This window comes from Danio aesculapii, chromosome 12 (genome assembly GCF_903798145.1).
Source record: "Danio aesculapii chromosome 12, fDanAes4.1, whole genome shotgun sequence".
NCBI classification, from domain to species: domain Eukaryota; kingdom Metazoa; phylum Chordata; class Actinopteri; order Cypriniformes; family Danionidae; genus Danio; species Danio aesculapii.
In genome coordinates this window covers 50,839,598-50,853,526 of record NC_079446.1, presented here as the reverse complement: position 1 = coordinate 50,853,526, position 13,929 = coordinate 50,839,598, and the positions used below count along the sequence as shown (strand labels likewise).

The window sequence follows — 13,929 nt, the reverse complement described above, 5'->3', positions numbered from 1 at the left end:
GAGACCAATCGAGGATCAAAACAGGACTTCTCTGGGCAAAAATGTAAAACATGGAGCAATTGCTCGCTTTTTTTAATGTCTAATAAGCTTGTTTAATCCCGCCCCTTTTCGCAGCGCCGCACGACAGAATTTCGCACACACAAAGCCCAGTGTGACCGCAGCTTTAAGCTTTGGGTAGATGTGTTAATAAAATACCATTAATGAGCAATTTAATTATTAACATAAATAATTCTTGTTAACTTTCGGTCGCAACGTATCTGATCTAGCAACATCCACCTGTGCGGTGGCCGGAGCACAAGAGAAATGTTTCAAGGGGACCCTAAAACATGACGGACCTGATTGGGATTTGCTTATACGCTTATTTCACGCAGCCGCCATTATAAAGAACCTGCGGTGGGAAGAAACCCGGAAGTATAGGCCCAGCACTGTAAACATTGCAGTAACATGCTGTGGACTACAAACCTCCAGCTGTTGCAGAGATTTCAAAATGCAGGTGTAAACATCACTTTAATATCAGTCAGTAAGATTAATTTAAACTGATGAGGGTCTTTTCTTAATTTGCTGCTGTTGTTTGTAACTGCAAGTGTTTTCTTTGATTGTCGTGTGTTAAAAGTCCACATGAACAAGAAGCTGTGACAGTTTTCTTTTTCGTATTGTGACGCAGTTCCTAGAGAAACAAAATATTACATGAGAAAACAGTGGGCGTGGCTGATGGATGTAGTAAAGTAGGCGTTTCATTCAGAAAGATTGGGAAAAGGGTTTGGGGAGAGTCCTCACCATTTGTTTGTTGTCATAGCGATGTAAAAACTGACAGCTGGAAGGGGCGTGGTTAAGTATGTTAGCCACGCCCAATACCTCAGACAGACCTAAGCTGCGCCCGAAATCGCATACTTTCATACTATATAGTACGCAAAAATCAGTATGCGAGCCAAGTAGTGTGTCTGAATAAATAGAATTCGAAACAGTATACGATGACTTACTACTTCTGATGAGATTCTGAAGTGCGCATCGGATGGAGGCTTTGCTCTCCCATGATGCACCATGAGAGAATTTATGAATAGGAGTAAAACGACTCAACTGACTTGGGTAGGTCACATGATGATTACAAAATGACGGATGTAGTACATCTGAGTTCCATTCATACTACTAAAATTCATACTGTATAGAACCAAAGTCCATTTAAGGCAAGTCATTTCACTCGGCGGCCATCTTTGAAACGTCCCTCTGTCTGGGCATTCTGTCTGAATGAGGAAACATCAAATTCTCTAAAACTGCTAGCCAAGCTTACGATTAAATTTCATATTAGGAATCACCAATAAAATTCAACAAAAACTGCCCCTTTAGTTTTATTTCTAAACATCCAAATCACACAAAATCTGCAGAAACTCTCTTCTGGTCTGAGCCCCTGCTCCGGAGTATCATCAGTCTATAGTGATTGATGATTGGCTCCTGTACTAGAAGGCGGGCCTTATTCGCTATATTGACAGTTACACTTTTTCCCATTCAAAAAAATACAAGTGACATGTCTTGTGTATTCTATAAGCTGTGTCTCATTTCAGAGGCTGCATCCTCCGAAGGATGCATTCAAAGAAATTGGAAAGCTCCTTCAAACGCAGTCTCAAAATGTGTCCTTCGTTTCCCGCATAACGTCCCCAGATTCATTGCGCGCTGATAACGGCAGGACGCTTTTAAAAGAAAACTCTGGATTAAATGTATGAATTAGGTTTATTTTACTTGGATATCTAAACACGTTAAAAACAAACCGAGTATGACATGTCTGACTAGAGAGTGATTTTATAGACAGTTCACATGTTTATGTGTCCATGTATTGATCTAAGGAAATACATTTCCAGCATCTGTAAACCTTGTTTTTCCCTCAGATCTCTTAAAATAAGTTTTAAAATCACTTTTAAATCACTATTAACAGACTCTTACGGTTATTAACTCTTACGGTTGCTAGGTGACGAGATCTGTCCTCTGTAGGCTAGATCGTCTCATTTCAAAACGCTTGGTTCTGCCTGTGTGGACTTCGAAGGGCTCACCTTTGAAGTGGATGCAGCCTCTGAAATGAGACACAGCTATAGTCTTTGATGGAACGCACTTTTCTAACAGTCGAGTAGCACATTTAAAGAGCACATAGGTTTCCCCTTTTTTCAGATTTAATATGAGTCTTTTGTGTCTCCAGAATGTGTGTGTAAAGTTTCAGCTCAAAACACCCATCAGATTATTTATTCTACCTTTTATAAGATTCTATTTATACATTTTTGCACTGGGTGGCGGTTTTGCTGTACTGCGCCTTTAAGGCTAGTCCTCCCCTCCCACCGTTTCAACGTGCCTTTCAGCGTGCCTTAATCTCCTTCCTCGGCTGCGTCAGACAACAGACAGACATGAAGAAGATTTCACCTAGCGTTTGTGAGAAATACTGCAGTAAGAACTTTACCAATGAGGATTTGATATGCAGTTGCATTGATGAGTCACACAATGTCGTTACAAAGTTCACGTGCGCACACACACACACACACACACACACAGAAAGACAGACAGAGCGTGTTTAGCTTTGCACTCTTTTTGCACGCATATGTGACAGGATACAGGTTAATCTCCACTGCTGTATGGATATCTGTTATGTTAATGTACAGAATAAACCTGATTTAACGTCCACAAACCGCGATTGAAGCGTCTTCCTTTATAATAGTTCTGACACGCGGCTGTGCTGATGAAGTAAAGCTGAAGTGAATCGCTGTAATTCATTACACACATGCTCTGTATTAAAACATGTTAAACATGTGAAACTCACTCTTGATCATGTTTGATGATGATTGATGATCCTAGCAAACTGAACAGGCCTTTTATTCCCGGCTGCTTTGCGCTCGTCTGGTCTTGTTTATATGATTATACACGTGACTACCGGGACATGTTAATACGTGCAGCTGTCAATCAATTGGGTCATTTTTTTCTTAATGACATGCACAGATGAATTGTTCAGCACAAAACTAGCAACATCCCTGCTGGAAAAAACTGCTTAAACAAGCCTAAGCTGGTTGGCTGGTATTAGCTGATCTACAAGGGGTGCACCCATAATGATGCTCTAAACGGGGTGGAGGAACTACTTCTTTAGAGAAGAACCCCATCCTTTATTTGTGCTAATTATATTGTTTTACACGCATATGCATTAAACAAAATCCAATATTTTGATAAAAACATGCTCGCTTTCCATATTAATTGAAATATATGTAAACAGCACATATAGGGCCTGTGTTTCCTTTAAAAATATTATTGAGAACATTACATAGTCTATTCTACAACATACAATCACTTACAAAAGCTAACAGGTATTCTAATATCATATATAAATCATATAAATAAATAATGATTTAATAAGAAATGAAATTTAATATTTATTAGGAAATGAAAAAAAATCCTACTTTAATAATAATATTAAATATGATGATGATGATTATTATTAAGTAGGATATTGTTTATTTGTTGTAAAAGTCTACTTTTACCATTTGACACATGTAAACCACTGCAGAAATGTTCTACCCAGCAGGCCCATGTCATATACAGTACAGATACTTAATAAATAGCCCACTATAAATGAAAAGCATTAGCGTATGCTGTGTGTTTTGTTTTCACAAGCTTTGGAGATGTAACATAAACTCTGCTTTTCAATAATAGGTCACCTATAGCTTTCATCATGAGCCATGGCTGTGTTCAAAATGACATCAATGATTTCATAGTGCACTGTGAATGGAGCGGTAAACATGAAGATCGCTAAAACTGAACTGTAGAAATACTTTGAAAGCAAATTAGACCTAAGAGAGACGACCTTAATGCTTTATTAAATCATTCCAAGTTTAAATGTCAGAATGTTCTAAATGAATAGGGCATAGGGGGGATAACTGGGAATAGAACACAGCCAGGAACTAAGTTTCTAACTACAGCTCCAGAGGTGTAGTTGCAAGCGTACAAGTTTGCAACGCAGTTTGTGAATGTTCGTTGGAACGACGGATTTGGGAAACACTAAATCAACAAACTATGTTTGTAACGATGCAACTTGCGACCTAAGGTCGCAAGTTGCATCGTTACAAACATAGTTTGTTGATTTAGTGTTTCCCAAATCCGACGTTGCATTAAGTTTGTAAATAAAAATCGGGTTGATTTCAGAACCCAACGTTAGGCAGACGTCAATGTCCAACCTAAAAATCAACCAAATATCAATGTGTAATGATGTTACAGCTTGACATTGTGTAAACATTACCACTCTGACGTTAATCTGACGTTGGATTTTGGTTGCCATACTTGATGAATAGATGTCAGTATTTGACATTTGGTTAAAGGCTGGTTTAATATGTTGGCTCAACGTTGGATTTTGGTCCCTTTCCAACACAACCTAAAATCAACCAAATATTAACGTCGCTATAGGACGTCAAAATAATGTTGTCCCTAGACACTGACTAGACATTGAATTTTGGTCACCTGATGTCATGATCTAAATCTAGACTAATATTTAAATCTTATGATGTTGTGTGCCTGCTGGGTATATTACTATACTACTAACTTATTCTTGCTTGTTGGTCTTGGTAAAGTTCTTAAAAAAGAGTAGATCTTACATGAAATATGAAGCGTATGGCTCGATAACACCACAAGATGAGTTTGGAGTCCGCAGTGTGTGTGTGTGTGTGTGTGTGTGTGTGTTGTCCATCAGGTGTTTCAGCATTACTGCCTCCATGAAAAGTAAATCACACAGCTGACAGTTAACCAGATAAACCCAAACCAGAAAGACCAGCTATACACACTACAAGCTCTGTCTTACCATACTTTTAAGAGTCTCTCTCTCACACACACACACACACACACACACACACACACTTGCTGCGCATAAAACACATTGTTATTTTAGGGGTCATGGACTGAAAAGTTTGGTAATCCCTGCTTTAATGCAAGCATCTGAACAAATATGCCCTCAAAATGACTTTACTTATTTAAAATACATTTAGTTTGCAACTAAATAGTTTTATGTTCAATCCACTTAAATTTGTAAAAAGATTAAGTTAAATTAATGGATTTGTATCGGAACATCATGAAGCAATTGTGTGAAACTTGCATTTCTTTCCAGTGTGTGAGCATGAACAAATATGAGGGCAGTGTTTTCTCTCAGTCTCTCTTGATTCTCCTCTGCTGTCCTCCATCTGAGCGTCTGATGTAGGACTGGTAGAAGAAGCCGCAGAAGAGCAGCAGGTAGCTGAAGTACATGGCGGATCCGAAGATGATGTTGTTGTCGGTGGATTTGCAGTGTTCCTGGTGTTTCCAGCTGTAGACAAGACCCAGGACGGTCAGACCGGCCACCATCTGCGAGATCTGTAGGACGGTGATGAGCATGGCAAAGGCTCTGGGCACGCGGACGCCGGCAGCTTTAGCCGTGTAGTAGGAGTACATGAACGCGTGGACGGTGAAGTTCATGCTCATAAACCAGCCGCCGCCGGCCACGTGATCCTTATACGAGAACCAGGAGTACAGCAGGACAGTGATGTGATGATACCAGTGCAGGAAGATCAGACGCTGCTTACGCAACACCACAAACACTGTGTCACCTGCAGGAGAGAAAAAAACTGTACGTTTAAAGTCATTTCAAGTTAATACTAGAGTGTTTTTGAGGCATACTGTAGTGAAGCACTTGAATTGATCTGTTGTGGTGATTCTACAGTTGCTGTGGTAACACAACCATAATTGATCTGTTGTGGTGATTCCACAGTTGCTATAGTAATGCATCAACTATAACAACTGATCTGTTGTGGTGATTCTACGATTGCTATGGTAACACAACCGTAATTGATCTGTTGTGGTAATTCTACAGTTGCTATGGTAACACAACAACTACAGTGATTGATCTGTTGTGGTGATTCTGCAGTTGCTATGGTAACGCATCAACTATAATAACTGATCTGTTGTGGTGATTCTACGGTTGCTATGGTAACACAACCGTAATTGATCTGTTGTGGTGATTCTACGGTTGCTATGGTAACACAACAATTACAGTAATTGATCTGTTGTGGTGATTCTTCAGTTGCTATGGTAACACAACAACTATAGTAATTGATCTGTTGTGGTTATTCTACGGTTGCTATGGTAACACAACAACTACAGTAATTTATCTGTTGCGGTGATTCTACGGTTGCTATGGTAGCGCATCAATTATAGTAATTGATCTGTGTGGTGGTGATTCTATAGTTGCTATGGTAATACAAGAGAAATTGATCTGTTGAGGTGATTCTACAGTTGCTATGGTAACACAACAATTACAGAAATTGATCTGTTGTGGTGGTTCTACGGTTGCTATGGTAACAAAACAACTACAGTAAACTACAACTTTATGGGGTTTACTGTAGTAAAACTAAAGTATACTACAGTATTTTTTAGAGTTTATGTTCACTATATTTAATACTACAGTATGTGGAGGATTTATTAATATTAACTTCATCATGGTTCAAAAGCACTATAGTATTTAGTAAAATTACTGTAGATTGTTTTTAATGTGGGGAGGCTTATTTAGTAACAGTTGCTAGAGGAATATTATTATTATTATTATTATTATATTTCCCATTTTAGTTTACTTTAGCAGTTTAGTTGTGTGCAGTGTTGGGTAGAATATATGGTAGAAAATAGAAATTAAACTACTTTAATTCTTTAATTCTGATAAGATCACTTAATATTTTCTTTCATTCATTCACTTTCCTGTGGCTTAGTCTCTGATCAGGGGTTGCCACAGCGGAATGAACCGCCAACTAGCATATGTTTTACGCAGCGGATGCCCTTCCAGCTGCAACCCAGTACTGGGAAACACCCATACACACTCATTCTCTCTCACACACACTAATACACTAATACACTACAGCCAATTTAGTTGATCAGTTCCCCTATAGCGCATGTGTTTGGACTGTGGGGGAAACTGGCACTCTCAGAGGAAACCCACGCCAAGACGGGGAGAACATGCAAACTCCACACAGGAACACCAACTGACCCAGCCGGGACTCGAACCAGAGACCTTCTTACATTTAGCAGATGCTTTTCAGTGCATCAAGCTACAAATGCACATCTGATCCGTTTGCCTGGTATGTTATCATGCCTGCAATCTTTAAACGGGTGTCATGAGAATGCAAACAGGGAATGCGATAAAGACACTGGAAAGACTTGAGACGCAGCTATTCACTGAACAGAGCCACACTACACCTCAACATTATCATAAAACGTCAAATGAATGAATGAAGTACATGTAAAGCACAATAAAAAGATTTTAAACACATTTTGTAAACATAATACTTTTAATAACTGATTTATTTTCTCTTCACCATGATGACAGTAAATAATATTAGACTAGATATTCTTCAAGACACTAGTATTCAGCTTAAAGTGACATTTAAAGGCTTCACTAGGGTAATTAGGGTAAAGTTAGGGTAATTAGGCAAGTCATTGTATAACAGTGTAGTGTTGTGGAGCCAGTCAAAACAAAATAATTTCTTGAGGGAGCTAATGTAACGGAGGCCAGCTAGTAAGTGCTGTGCAGGTAAACCTCACTCCTCTGACCTCTAAAGGTGCTCTAGCGACAGACGCTAGAGGGCATGGTCTTTAGCCTCCTTGTTAGAGTAACCAACTCCCATGCGGAAGGTCGCCGGTTCGGTACCAGCTTAGAACGGGTTGAATGGTGTAGGACCGGCGGGGTTACACTAATAATAAAAAAATTAATCTTAAAAAATGTTGAAAAAATTTAGAAACTACTTTAATTTCAGCCTAACTAAAATAAATTAGACTTTTCCCACAATAAAAATAGGAAATACTGTGAAAGGGTCCTTGCTCTGTTGCTCTCACTAGGGAAATATAACAGTCTGCAGAAACACTTTGATTGACATTCTCCCTTTGTAGGTGTCATCAGAGAGGGAAAGCCCCGCCCACTAGTCTCCATCTCATTAGCATAAACAGCAGCCCTGAGTGAGAAGCAGCCGTCTGTCCATTAGCCATTAGAGTGTTTGAGCTGCTGAAGATAATGTCAGCATAGACTAAGAGGATTATAGATGTGGAGTTTTAGATGAACAGAGACAGGAGCGACATAGACTGACAGAAGCATGAAGCACACACTCACACTGAAGCACACATGCACACCTGACCAGCACTGACAACACACACACTGTTGTTTTACATCTGTCACTATGCTGACGCACAGCCATCTGTAGCTCCGCCCTCTTCTGAAAGAGGACAATCTCATTTGCATTTAAAGCGACAGTCACCAAAACACCACAATTAGGATCACAGGCTGAAAGGGTGAGTTTCAGAGAGCTGGAGGACATCATCTGTGAACTATTCTGAGCTCAAACTTCACTACACACTCTAGAGACATCCCAGACCTACTTTACAGCTTGTAAAAAGGTGCAGAATAGGTCAACTTCGAGTAAGATAAGTAAGGGAACAGATCATGTATATATTGATTAGTATTGAGTGTTTTATTACCGAGCTCCGGTGCTTTACTGATCGCAAAAGCGAACGCCCAGAACTTGCTGACCGGAGCGCTGTAGAAGTCAGTATCACACACCGACCGCCGGAAACCCTCTGACCACACCACACTGAACATGTACCAGCCGGTCCGCAGCGCGCCCACAATACTGAAACACACACAATCTGATGTTTGACCTGATCAACAGTAAAAAGGACAGATTGCACCATTTCAGGAACCAACATCAGTCAAGAATGCATGATTATCTGCTGTCATGAGGCTTTGCAGTCAATAAATGTGAATAAAATGGAAGTCAGTGGGGCAAAAACAGCACCAACATCACCAAAGGAGAGTCAATCTGAACAGAGTGTATTGAGTTTTTTTAAATTTCAAAGCATTTTCCCAAAATATATGTCAAAATCTGCAAAAATCATCACATTTGCTGAAACACGGAGAAAGATGAGGCCAAATGAAGCCTCAAAATCAGCCCAGAGTGGATTAAAACATCCCCAATATTGAATATGTGCTAAAATGATAGCTAGTGTGAGTAATATGTCTGATCTGTGAGATGTAGGTGTGTGTTTATCAGATATTTCACCTGAATACAGCGAGACTCATTGACCAGAGCACCAGCGGCGCCCGCAGGTCCAGTTTCTGTCTGTCCTTCATAAACATGTGGCCCAGAAATATGAGCACCGCATACGTGCCGGACAGGACAAACGAATATCCCCTGAAACACAGCAATAACATCGGTCACTTTAGGCCCTGTGGGGTTACAAAGTGCATTAAATAAATGTAAAATATATAACAAAATACATGCCCCGCACAAATATCTGCTAAAATGCAGTCATTATTTACTCTTAGGCCCTCTGTACTTTAAAGTAAATACAAAATATGTATAAATAATATTAAAATTAATTAATAAAAAATGGAATAAAAGAAAAATAAACAAACAAGTTAATTAATTAATTAAGGAATAAATCAATTTATGGATTTGATCATTCAAAGTACCTTCAAATAAGATACAATAAAGCAGAATAAAATAAATAAGGTAATTCAAAGTGCCTTAATAAAATAAAATAAATGTAAAACATATACCAAAATGAATGTGCCAAACAAATATCTAATAATAAACACAATAATAATTTACTCTTGGGCCCTGTGTACTTTAAAGTAAAAATAAAATATGTGTAACGGGGATGTGACACTGACAACGGAGGTGAGGATCCAAATGCAGGGTTTTATTAACAGGATGGTCGGGCAAGCAACGATCAACACAGGAGCAAACAGATGTATACATAGTCATAGTCAAAATAACAGGCAGATGTTCACAAGTTAAGCAGCAGACAACTTAAAACAATCAAGGCACGGATCAAAACACAGCAAAGCAAGACAAATGAAATGCATTGTAATGTCACTAAACAGATAACAAGACTCAGCAATGTGTGTGTTTTAGAGGTGTGTATATATAGTCTGTGTAATCAGTCCAAAAGCAGCTTCAGCTGTGAGTGTCTAATCAATGGTAACTTGGAGCAGGTGAGTATGTGTGCTGCATGACTGGGATCTCTAGTCCATTAACCGGCAGATTTGTAGTCCTATGTGATCGTGACAATATGTATAAATAAGAGTTAAATAAATTAATAAAAAATGGAATAAAAGAAAAATAAATAAACAAATAAATAAATAAATAAATAAATAAATAAATAAATAAATAATTTAATTAATGAAGGAATTAACGTATTTATCTTAACGTATTAACACTTTGATCATTCAAAGTGCCTTCAAATAAAACAGGATAAAGCAAAATAAAATAAAATAAACAAACAAATAAATAAATGAGGTAATCCAAAGGGCCTTCAAATAAAATAAATATAATACAATAAATGTACAACATATAACAAAATGAATGTGCCAAACAAATATCTGCTGAAACGCAATCATAATTTACTCTTGGGCCCTGTGTACTTCAGAGTAAATACAAAATATGCAAAAATAATAATAAATAAATTAATAAAAAATGGAATAAAAGAAAAATAAATAAACAAATAAATAAATTATTAAAATAAATAAACAAATAAATAAATGTGGTAATTTAAAGTACCTTAAAAATGTAAATAAAATTTAAATAAAAATAGATAAAATTATATAAAAATAAATAAACATAAATAAATAAAAATCAATAGTTCATTAATCAAAAATAAAGTTAATGAAAAAGCTGAAGTTCACCTAAATGCATAACATCTCTGTCCTGATCTGAACCGGCAAATAAATATTTTGATGTCACAATCGCCCGAGAGGTCAAAGGTGAGCAAACGTCTGCCGTCCTTCACGTGAACCTGATCTAATCACACACATCCATCGATCAATTACAGGATCATAAACCTACATTAACATCATCTGATGGTTTCATAAGGCCACATTCACAAAGCACATTCATTGATGTGCATCCGGTGTGTAGTGTTTGTTAATGCCGTATTGTGATATTCATGCGTAAAAGGTCAAAGGTCATGATTTTATTGCTTCACTTTAATGAGAAGGGAGTGTTTATAGCAAATAAACCACACTACAAACCGCCTTAAATGGACAGCTCACATGAAAATCTACTCACATTCAAGTGAATTTATGCATTAGTTTCTCCTGTTGAACACAAAATATGAATATACTGAAGAATGCAGGAATATATTATTAATATCAAACAATTCATTGCAAGTAATTAATCACATCCAAAATAAAAGTTTGTATTTACATTTTATATATAAATAAGCACTGTGCATATAAATATTGACAGCACATATATAAACATAAAGCATACTAAAGAACTATTTTTAAATTGCATTTGCATTTTTTATCTTTTTTACATTATTTTATTGCTTGTTCATCAAAAGAAAGGAGTCAAGCAGGTTTGTTACAAGCTGAAGATCAACAAATAATGACAGAATTAAAATTTCTGGGTGAACTTGATGAATTTTAAAAAATCCTTTACTTATTTAGGAGTTTTTGGCTTGTTTCTTGTCCAAATATCTGTAAATAATTAAATCAAGAAGCATTTAATAGACAGGATCATAATATTGTTTTGTTTTCAGAAATCATAATTTTTTTCCTAATGACAACAAGCTAAATAATCTTCCAATGGGGAAAGCAAATTAAACTTGTTTTCCATTAAAAACATTTGACTCACCCTATTGTCAGATTATTTAGCTTGTTTTAATAAATAATTCACTTAATTTTAACTTTTTTATTTCTGAAAACAATTTTTTATTTTACTTGTCTAGAAAATGCTTCTTAATTTAAGAATTTTTAGATATTTGGACTAGAAACACGACAAAAACTCTAAGTACGAAATGTATTTTTTGCGATGCTGTCCCTGACTTTATGATTCAAGTGTTACTTTACGCATTTTTACGACATATATATCACAATACCCATTTAAAACATATAATAATGAGCATTAAACTGTCTTATGTACTGCACGTGACATTATAAGTCAAAATATTTGTCTTTTCTTATGATTTTTTTGGGGTAAAAAGTAATTTATTATCTTATTCGTATTCCTTAAAAACAGAAAAATAACATAAACATACTTTTTAAAACAAAATTAAATAAGATTAGGATTAATTTTAAATTTAAATTAATTAAAAATGCAATAAATAAAAAAAATAAAAACTGAGTTAAAAGGGCGTAACTCATTACTGATTACGTGAGATATGCATTAAAATAAAGTATTAAAAACTTGCAATGTAAAATAATCTGCCAATGTGGTAAGCAAATTAACCTTGTTTACCTTTTTAAATCATAATATTTTACTCACCCCATAGTCAGATTATTTTGCTTGTTTTAATGAAAAACTCCCTTAATTTTACCTTTTTATTTCTGAAAACAAGACAATTATTTTACATTTAATATATGTATAGTTTATAATACATATGTTATATAATATAATAACATATGTCATACATATAATGATAAGCGTTATATTGTCTTATGTACTGTATATGACATTATAAGTCAAAAGATTCGTCTATTCTAATGATTTTCTGGGATGAAAAAAGTAATTAATTACGATCTTAAGCCTTTAACTCCTAATCTTTCTAGTTAACACACTTAATGCATTTTTTTTTCAACACATCCCATAATTTCTAAAATATCAGCCTGTACCGAATGGTAGACATGTCGGTTTATGGTAAAAGTATTGGAATAAATACATATACTATGAAAAAACTGAAAATATGAAGTGTAAGACCAATTTATTTAAAAAAGTCAAAATAAAACAGTTTTGAATACTAAATCGTCTTTTATTTTTTGAAGTATGCCATAAAACATTTCAGATTCTCATTTAACATGTTTTGTTATTGTTGCATTTTACAATTAAACCAAAATCAAGTGTATTGGTGCAGTAGGATTATGTTTATTTGATTTTCTGTGAACCAACAATGCTGTGTGTGTAAACCATTATTAAAAATAGTCAATATATGGTCAACCATTTGGTAAAGCAGGCAGTTAAAGGGTTAAAAACGGAAAAATAACATATACATTCCCATTACTTTCTTTAAAAAGTAACACATTTATTAATTAAAACAATATATTAAGCTTGTGATATAGTAATTTCCTAACACTGTTCATTTCTCCATGCAGGTTCCCTGACTATCTTTATGCTTTATTGACAAGAATGAGCATGTTTAGTCCCGTACTTCATTATATAACAAAATTATTTTACATGCCCTAACAAGCAGGATTAAGCAGGAGAAAATAGAGATAGAAAAAAAGAAAATAAATAAAAACGTTTGCAGACTCGAATCGGAGTTCAAAAGAATCAGTGAATCATTTCCTGAAACTCGACTCACCAGTTCTGCTGGAACCACAGGAGCGCGCCGCGTTCATCAAACTGCCGCTCAAATGCGAAGGCGGACAGGGAACCGTTCATGATCACCGGGAATAAATAAAGAAATGAAATAAAAGATGAACAGATGAAGGGTTTCTGACAGAAGATCGATGAAGAGAAACTCCTGCTCAACTTCACGATGAGATGCAGCGGAGGGAGGAGTCACAGCTCAGAACCGGTCAATCAGCGGCAGAGGGAGGAGTCACTGCGCAGCGCCGGCCAATCATAATCAAGGGCTCTGAGGGATGGTGCATTATTTATTAGCTGATTAATATTCATGAGCAAAGGTTTTGACATTTTATTTCAGAGATAATAAGAAAGCGTACAATCATGAAGCATTATGTGAAAGTAATTACCGCTGGCAACTGTTCATACCTTCCTACGTGGATACTGGCCCCATGAAATCAAAATAAATTTTTTTATATGTTAGTATCAGTCTGTTAGTTTGATCTATAATCTAATGTCTTCCAAAACAGTGACAATATTCACATTTAGAAGATATCAAGTGGATATGAACGCCCAAAGCTTGCTGTTTGTCACTCCTGCTTTTGTTCTTAGAAGAGAT

General features: G+C 36.2%; 1 protein-coding gene across 1 annotated transcript; it reads right to left on the bottom strand.

The window, feature by feature from the left end:
- Positions 1-4,921: 4,921 nt before the first annotated feature.
- Positions 4,922-13,528, bottom strand: zgc:92749 (Elongation of very long chain fatty acids protein 6-like). The gene is made up of 4 exons (XM_056469449.1): positions 13,327-13,528; positions 9,084-9,215; positions 8,503-8,654; positions 4,922-5,594 (listed from the first exon to the last, which is right to left on the bottom strand). Exons 1-4 carry the CDS (start codon positions 13,404-13,406, stop codon positions 5,158-5,160), a joined length of 801 nt encoding a protein of 266 aa, XP_056325424.1. The 5' UTR covers positions 13,407-13,528; the 3' UTR covers positions 4,922-5,157.
- Between the last annotated feature and the right edge of the window lie 401 nt (positions 13,529-13,929).